Genomic DNA, 9,424 nt, shown 5'->3' with positions numbered 1-9,424 from the left:
AAAGCACGCCTCACCTGGTCCGACTCCTTTTTTTTTTTTAACACATCAGGAATAAAACTGCAGTGAATTAGGGGAAGAAGAAAAAATATGGAGGATGAAGCTGCTTAAACTCAAGTTTATGCAGCTTATTTCTCTGATGATATAAAATAAAGTGTATCTGTAGGAGCATCACATGCATGATTACATAGGAATAAGACTCTTAACCTTTTATCTGGCTGCATAGATAAATGCTCTGTGCAGGTATTATAATGTGGAAGTGTGATGATGATTGTTAAATGATTGTATAGACACACATGGAGGCCAAGATTAACTTTAAAGTGGCGTTATTACTGTAACAAACCAGGCTATGGAGAGTTTATTGATCCACCCCGATAAAAAAAAACCTTAAAAGTCAACATTTATTCCATGTCAGGAGTCAAACAAACCACATTTTCCTCTCAAAGGGGTTTTTATTAGTCATTTTCAGGACATTTCACATTAACAACAGCATTTTTAAAAAAGAAAAAGACACTTTTAACGTTATTAACAGCTTTTCCCTTTTTAGAAATGTGAGAAAAAAAAGAGGTAGTGTTCCACAAATAATCTCTGAAAGGGACAGAAACCAACAGGACGTAAAATGAAGACGTTACAGTACAGAGATTGTATGATTGTGTTCACATGTGATGGGGTGTCACACCATCAGCTGCTGAATAGCTTATTAATATCTGAAGAACCTGTTGATGTGCCTGTAAACAATGGCGGCTGTGGCTCGGTGTTCTGGGACCTGGTCTGGGAACAGGAGGGTGGCCACTTCAAACCACAGTGTGGAGAGTGCTGTGGAGTGTTGTGTCTACCGCCTACACACTCCTGTGTCCCTTGAGCAAGGCACCAAACCCCTAATTGTTTGAGGAGCATCGCTATGTGTTGTCCCCAGCATCCGTCTGTATTTCTATGTAACTGTAAACTGCATAATACAGTGAAAGAATTGATTTCCTCCCCCTGAGGGATTAACAAGGTATTTCTTAATTCTTAACCAGTCTTGATACAATCTCATGTTTGGGACTTGGAGAATATCAGAATGATTTTTTTTTTTTCTGCTTTCGCTGCCCATCAACCGCCAACAAGGGGAAGAAAAGAGAGAGCCACAGCAACAAAGGCAGCAACACACAGGATGTCTAGTATCAATCGACCGAGGTAGGATCTGTGAGATTTCTTCCCGTGGCCTCTGCTCCTGAACCACTGCACAACCTCATCCAGGTTGTGCTCCTGGGGCTCGTACCCGAGCTCCGCCTTAGCTTTTGCCATGCTGAAGTAATGCGTCACACCAGTTTTATACACTTCTGTACGCGTCAGCAATGGCTGGAAGTTATAAAAGGGCCCGACGAGGTGGTGAATCATTTCTGTCAGGAAGGCAAAAAAGTAAATGAGAGAGACAGGAAGGCGTACCTTGGGGAAAGGATAGCCTAAGCCCTCTACCAGAGGTCTGAAGAATTCAAAATTGTTAACAGGCCTGCCATCTGAGATAAAGTAAGGCTGGCCGGCAGAGCGGTGCTGCTGCTCTGCGGTCAGGGCCTCTGCAGCGAGCTCGTGCGCTGACACCAGGTTGTCCACATGGACAAACTCCACCAGGCTGCTGGCGTCACCGTACACAAACCTGAAGATCCCCTTCTCTATGTAGCCAACGATCCTGGGCAGGTGCCTCTGCTCACCAGGCCCGTAGATTCCTGCAGGACGCAGTGCGCAGCTTCTCAGCACCCCGGAGCCATCATGCAGCGCGGTGCCGTTAGCTTTCAGCACTGCCATCTCAGCCATGGACTTGGTTCTGGAGTAGTGGTCAGGGTGAAGATGGAGAGGGAGGTAAGGGAGGCTTTCGTCACCGTTCTCTATCACTTGGCCTCCGAACACCACGTTGAAGGTGCTGGTGTAAACCAGCCTGGACACTCCATGTTCGACGCAGGCCTTCAGGACGTTCTGGGTGCCTTGAACATTCACCGCCTCGATCAGGTGCCGGTTCAGCTGCTCCCTTCCAGACATGCCATAGGAGGCGATGTGGAATACACAGTCCACGCCAGCGACGGCCCTCTCAACGTGGGCATATTCACGTATATCTCCTTGAACAAACACAACGTCCTCTGGCACCTCTTGTGTTGAAGGGATCGTGTCGAACAGGATGATTTTGGCTCCTTTTTCACGCAGAGAGCACGCCAGGCTGCAAGGGAAATTAAATATGAATTACTCTGCAGGAAACTAATTAAAAGCCTTCAATTTTAACAATTTAAAACAGTAAATCCATGACAAAAACAACAATAACTGTATGCATTTCTACATTCAAGTCCACCAGTTGTGTGGCAGCCAAAGATCAAATTGAACAGAGATATCTGGTGTGATTACGCCACCTGGTGGTGGCAGAGCAGTGTGACACCACAAGGCAACTGAAATCATTACTGTGGGGTTTTACTGACTGTACATTTTATTCATTATTCACAGTTCCCACACGTTCCTATAGATCATTTTTTCCAGGACATTGATCAGTGACGATCTAGCTGCTACAACAACTGCCTGAACAGCAGTAACCGAGATTCGCTGGAAGATTTGCTTTCATAAAGATTTAAATTAAAATAAAAATACAAAACAAAGATGAAACTCTTAAAACGAACAACAAACTGCTTTCCTTTCAAAAATCTACATTTTTACAATGCAATACATATATAACTAATACCACAGTGTATTGTGTAGCTTTGGGGGAGTTTAAATAACCTTCCAGGTCATTTTTGCTTTTTTCCAACTGTTTTGTTTTTGTTTGTTTTTTTTAAGATATTCCAGGTGTGTGTGGTTATTATGTAGGTTACTGTGTAATAATCAATAAGAACTGGTTCCTACCGATAACCAAAATAGCCACATCCCCCAGTTATCAAAAACGTGTCTGTACGTGCTTTTTCCATTGCAAGTGGGGCGAATCTAAGAAGAAAAGAAATACAAACAATGTTTAGAAAAGTTCACACACAATCATATGACAACATCTTACAGTCATGTGAATATTACCTGACCTGCAGACTTGTACTTGAGCACTTAACAGTATATATAGATGCATTAAGGTGACATAATGTATCGCAGGTTTCACTACAGACTCACACACTCAGTAATTCAATGCCATGCGTCAAACAATGCCTCCAGGTCCAATGCTAACAGAAGCTAACACCACATCCGGCTCTGAGCTAGCTTAACACCGCTGCACCGTCGGTACCAACCTCAACAAACGGTCGGCGAGACAAACGAGAGTATCTGTCGAATATCACTCATTCAGAACTCAACCGAGTCAGCACCGGTGTCCAACTTCCTTGCTCGGTGCTGTACGTGCTTTTCGTTACGTAACTTACGCAAAAATCGCCGTATATCGCTCTGCAATTGGACGAGCCTCGGAACGTACGAGCTGAGGCGGCTGCGTCGAGTGGGCGTGGCCTCCACAGAGGCGGAAAAACACAGGAAGTGAGGCGACTTTACTTTCACAATAAAGGTGTGACACAGCTAAAGATTTTGATTTTGAGACAAAACCATATTTTAATATTTCAATTTTTTTTAGCAGTCAACAAAGCATGTGGTTTGAGTATTATTACGTCGTGTTTGACATTATATGCGTTGTAATTTCTCGTTTCTTACCAATGAGAATTTTATTTTGAATGTTTTTACCGGATTTAGCTTTTAGGTACGTTTTTCGCTTCTTGTGTCGTCTGCAAGTCGTCCGACGTGCAATTCATGTCGTCAGAGATTTTTTTTTTTTTTCAAGCTGTAAACTTTGGTATATGGCCACTGTGGTATGGTGGCCCTGAGGGTCTAAACACAACAGCATTACAGAAATACAAGAACATTTTAGAAAACACAACATTACACAAAACACAACAACAATATATAAACACAACATTATAGAGAACACAATATAGCTACATAAAAAGCAATATCACAGAAATCATAACTATGTTATAGAAAATACAACAATATTACAGAATATTTCAGAAAATACAACATTACAGAAAACACAACACAATTATACAAACTCAACATTATAGGGAACACAATATACAGAAAAGGTAATATTTCAATATTACAGAAAATACAACAATATTATAGAAATCATATTACAGAGAACAACAATATTACAGAGAACAACAATATTACAAAAACATAACAACACAGAAAATAAAATAATATTACATAAATCATAACAATATTACAGAAAACATCACAATAATATATAAACACAACATTAGAGTAAACTCTTTTCTCTTTCAATACAAGATATTAAGCATCTAGAGGTTTTTTGTTGTCTCTATTTAATGAGATAATTTGTAGAAGGCAGCTTATCGTTACAATTACTATCATTATTTTATATATATTTTTTTTAAGTATTATTTTGACTTACCTTCAGTCTTCTCCTGACTGTACTGCGTTTATATATTTTTGTTTTCGTCTGATATCAGTTGTCACACTTGTTCACTTCCATCTTTATCAGGTAGGCGGAGCACAGAAATGTAAAATGTGATGAGCTGCATGAAGCCACTGACGGATTCATCACAGCCAAACAAACACACTCGTTCATTCACATACAGACACACCTGTAATATGAATGTCGGGCCTTAAATGTTACAGTGTGAGCTGAAATTAACAACAGAAATAAACAAGTGGGCCAATTTCAACATGGCACAGCAATTCACCTGTCAGTTGTCTCACCCAGGAGTCAGCATTCAGACTTTATTCATTTATTTTTTCATTCCTTTATTAGAGATTTATTTATCTATTTATGTAAAATGTTTCTGGTTTCTGTATAAAAGTCAGAATTCAGTGTAACTGCTGTGGAAACAATCGGCTCATATTAAGCTGCTGTGTTTCCTATAATGTTGTGTTTTCTGGAATGTCGTTGTTTGGACGTTCAGGGCCACCGTACAGTACAAATTGAACAAAGACACATACTACAAACAAATAAATAAATAAATAGGTTGAACTTCAAAGACTACAATATTTAGTCAGAGTGTCTGGATTGGACTCTATAAAGCAAGAAATACTTTGTCAAAACCCTTAAATAATGATATTGAAAACTTTTTTTTTATCTTAGACTAACAAATAATTTATTAATACTGAGATTTATTTACAATTAGTTAAATGCTTTATTACTATTTTACGTGACACTTATCAAAAACAAAGATGGGAACATTTATATTTGACAGGAGTCTCTACCTTGATGAATGAAAGAATGTTTGTGAGTTTGCTTCGTCAAAGAAAATGCCTCCTGCTCGTATTAAAAGCACGAAAACTCTTATTGCCAAAATGTTTCATTGTGAGCGACAGGAGATTCTGAATGCAATAATGTGGATTGGGAACGATGGAGGAACGACAGCGAGTTAAAAAAACTGTTACTGTTTGTAACCTGCTCCTCTGCCCACATTTTCAGCTCCTGGCTGCTCTCGTTCTGGAGAAACTAACAGTGACCATCAGCACTCTGCAGATACATCAGCCATGTTTGATTCCCCCTCATAAATTACAGGTGAAAGATACTCACACTTTCCCTTCAGGCTCCTGTGGCGGCTCGTCTCTGTTGTTGTCTCGTCTTATTTGTCTTGGTGATTCGTCCTTTCAACCGTCCATCACCTGCAAGATGAGAAAGAGGAGCAGTGGTAGTTTCATGTCTCTTTGTGCAGGTTTTGTGGGGATTTGTGGAAGTTTCTTCTGTGAATTTGTGGAAGTTTGTGTATATTTGTGGACGTTTTTAAAGAATTTGTGATGGTTTGTTGAGATTTTGTGTGTCATTGATGAGGTTTTGTGTATTTGTGGAGTTTTGTGTGTATTTATGGTTATGTGTCATTGTGGAAGTTTTTGTGTCATTGTGGAGGTTTTGTGTATATTTGTGGAAGTTTTTTGTGAATTTGTGAAGTTTTGTGGAGTTTTTGTATGTATTTATGGTTATTTTGTGTGTCATTGTGGAGGTTTTGAGTCTCTTTGTGGAGATTTTGTGTGTATTTGTGGAGGTTTTGTGTGTCATTGTGAAGAAGTTGAGTCTCTTTGTGGAGAATTTGTGTGTCATTGTTTAGGTTTTTTGTGTCATTGTGGAGTTTTTGTGTGTACTTATGGTTTTTTGTGTGTGTCACTGTGGAGGTTTTATATGTATTTGTGCAAGTTTTCAGTGAATTTGTGGAGGTTTTGTGTGTCATGGGGAGGTTTTGTGTATTTGTTGTGTGTATGTATGGTTATTTTGAGTGTCATTGTGAAGATTTTTAGTCTTTTCGGGGAGGTTTTGAGTGTATTTCTAAAAAGCACTGAACATGTGTGTGTATACACTGATACACTGAGAGCCACATCATTAGAGCCAGTGACAGGTGAAATAAATAACATGGATGATTTTGTTCCAGTGCCATGTTCGGTTGTGAAACCATGAGTCCTAGCATTCATGTGGATGTCTCTTTGACAAACACCAGTCATCCAAACACAGCTGCAGACCGAGTGCACCCCCTCATGGCAGCAGCACTCCTTAATGGCAGTGCCCCCCCAGCAGGACAACGCGCCTGCAACGCTGCAAAAACTGCTCAGGAATGACCCGAGGAACGTGGGAAAGAGCTCAAGGTGTCAACCTGGCCTCCAGATTCCCCAGATCTCAATCCAACTGAGCTTCCACTGGATGCAGTCTGAGCCAAGAACGATCCATGGGGGCCCCAACATGGATAGGAGTTGGTTCTGGTGCATCCCATAGATGCTCAACTGGACTGGGATCTGGAGAATGAGGAGGCCAGTTTGACACCTTGGGTTCTTTGCCATGACGGGGTGTAGTTGGTCTGAACGGTGTTTGGGTGGGTGGTGTTCGTCAAAGAGAATCCACAGAAATGACAGAACTCAAAAATTTCCCAGCAGAACATTTGATTGTAACAAGATGATCAATGCTCACTTCACTTGTCGGTTGTTTTAATATTATGGCTGAACAGTGTAGACATAAATGTTAAATAAAATATATTTATATGATTTATATCATATATAAATGCGATCAAATAAATGAAGGAGTTCAAAACAGACATACTGTTTATATTTCCTCTCAGAAAACAAAACCCGTTTATCATGTTGAACTGAAACAATGCCAGTTGCCAACAATATAGCACTTAATAAAATACTACTTTTACTTCCTTCTTTAATTTCCCATTGAAGTTATTTGTACATCACTTGTTTGCAAATTTGTTTGCCATTTTAATTAGTTTTTTTAAAAGACAAAGAGAAAAAGAGGGAGAGAGACTAGTGTCCCAACAGTGACACTGTAGTGGCCTCTGCCAACCTAAACTGTCGGTGTTCAACGACCTGTGAATGAGACTCAACTACCCTCTAAGAATCATTTACTGATCGTAGAGTATTAATGAACAGCAACTGACAAATCTCATACTTTCTGCCTTTAATTTTTGCACCTTTATTGCACTGACCTTGTTGGACCAGGTGTCTCTTCCCTCTGGGTCTGATCACCATACAGGTCAGACCTGTTCCACCTGAAGCTGAAGACAAGTCCCACTGTTCACCTGGAAAGAGGAGGAAGTACTTTAATTTAACATGATAACTACAAGAACCTGTGCATGTGAAAAAAGATGTAATCAGATTAAAGACACATCCAGCAAAAAGGGGATTCCTTACAGGATTATCATTTTATATTAAAGAATGATATAGCAGTCTGTAACCATGCGCATGAGAACACTTCAAGAGTCTCACATCACTCTGCATTGTCAAATCTACTATAATCTGATTTAATAAATGTAGAGAACTTTTAGTGCTTTATACACCAGTAATATGAATTTAAACGCTATCTTTCTACACACAGTGCAGTGATTTAATTACCACATTAAACCAGAGCTGAGACAAAAAACACTGAATACATTCTGTGCAGCTACAATGAGGCTGCATATTATGTGTATAAACTACTTTAGCTGCTCAAAATGACCTTCTAGATCAGCCTTTCTCAAACTTTTTTCAGCCAGGGCACCTTTCAAAAGTGCATAAAATCTCAAGGCACCCCAGTGTAAAATATGATTAAAAACGACACTGCATAGCCTAAACGTAAATGCAAACGTCCTGTTTATTTAGACAGGACAGTAATGAACAGAGCATAATACAACTGTAAATATTAATAATAACAACTTCATAGCAACTTTATAGCACCTTTAAAAACACAGGTTTACAAAGTGCTTCACAAAACAATAAAGCAGAGACACAAATGCCATAAAACCATAAGAGGTGGACCGCCCAAGCTATACAGCAACACAGGCAATACAAGAACCCAACAAATTGAGAGCAGGAGAACTCAAATGAAGTGCAGAGATAGCAGGAATGTTTTTCCATCATAGTGCTTGTTTCCATCCGTGCTATACGCGCACGCACACACACACACACACACACACACACACACACACACACGCAAACAATAATCCGCAATGAGAGAGGGAGAGAGAGGTCCACATTCGCGCAGCAGCGCGCATACGCACACAAATAAGCCGCAATTGAGAGAGAGAGGGGAGAGAGGGGGGGGGGTGTGACTCACAATCAATGAGAGACGTGAGCCTGGTGCGACGCACACAACCGGCCTATCCTGGCAGGGATGGATGAGAGGCAGACACGGAGCTCCTGGTCCACAGTCCTCAGTCGCTCCCTGTACTTGTTCTTGATGTATGTCAGGCTTGAAAAGCTCAGTTCGCACAGATAAGTTGTGGAGAAGGGAAGCAAAATAGCAACAGCGCTACTGGAAGCCACTGGATACTCTTTTTCCACTGATATCCAAAACCTGTCCAATTCCATGTCACCAAATCTCATTTTCAATGTGCGGTCTTCCCTGATCTCCATCAGTTGCTCCTGTGTTGGCAGTGGCCAGTCCGTTGCGCTCTCCAGTGCGCGTGAACTCCATGGATCACGGACCCAGTCAAACTGTGCATAACACTCCGATGGAAAATAATGATTAAATCGCTCGTCAAGAGATTTCAGATGCTGGGCTATGAGGTCAGAAAGCGTGCTGCTGTTTACATGCACATTGCACAGGGGAAACATATCCAGCCTGCCTTATTCCACAAAGGAACGCCAGAGTGTGAGCTTAGATCTGAAGCCACGCAGTTTGTCAGACGAGGAGAGGAGGTTTTCTTCTTTGCCTTGCATTTTAATGTTCAGCTCATTGAGGTGCTTGAAGATGTCAGCCAAATACGCGAGTTTTACGCACCATTGCTCATCTGCGAGCAGCTCTGCATATGCAGATTTCTCTTCTGTCAAGAAGACTCTGAGTTCTTCTCTTAACTCGTACAATCGGCCCAAAACCTTCCCCCGTGACAGCCAGCGGACTGCCGTGTGTAGCAACAAGCTCTGATGCTCTGCCCCCATTTCCTCGCACAGAATCGAAAACAGGCGGCTCTTTAACGGGCGCGCTTTTATGAAATTAACAATGTCC

General features: G+C 40.9%; 1 protein-coding gene across 6 annotated transcripts; it reads right to left on the bottom strand.

Annotated features, from left to right (window-relative positions):
* Positions 1-425: 425 nt before the first annotated feature.
* Positions 426-7,497, bottom strand: sdr42e1 (short chain dehydrogenase/reductase family 42E, member 1). Of its 6 annotated transcripts, XM_037095632.1 has the most exons (4): positions 7,428-7,497; positions 5,531-5,619; positions 2,860-2,937; positions 426-2,188 (listed from the first exon to the last, which is right to left on the bottom strand). In XM_037095632.1, exons 3-4 carry the CDS (start codon positions 2,919-2,921, stop codon positions 1,090-1,092), a joined length of 1,161 nt encoding a protein of 386 aa, XP_036951527.1. In that variant the 5' UTR covers positions 2,922-2,937; positions 5,531-5,619; positions 7,428-7,497; the 3' UTR covers positions 426-1,089. The 6 variants fall into 6 exon arrangements, with proteins under 6 accessions (XP_036951527.1, XP_036951532.1, XP_036951531.1 ...); XM_037095637.1 differs by lacking the exon at positions 5,531-5,619 and having other exon boundaries at positions 7,428-7,470; XM_037095636.1 differs by lacking the exons at positions 5,531-5,619; positions 7,428-7,497 and adding an exon at positions 3,357-4,018.
* Between the last annotated feature and the right edge of the window lie 1,927 nt (positions 7,498-9,424).

The sequence above is a fragment of the Acanthopagrus latus genome, chromosome 4 (genome assembly GCF_904848185.1).
Source record: "Acanthopagrus latus isolate v.2019 chromosome 4, fAcaLat1.1, whole genome shotgun sequence".
Taxonomy (NCBI): domain Eukaryota; kingdom Metazoa; phylum Chordata; class Actinopteri; order Spariformes; family Sparidae; genus Acanthopagrus; species Acanthopagrus latus.
Note: the sequence above shows the minus strand (reverse complement) of the source record. Positions and strands in the feature narration are given on the sequence as shown.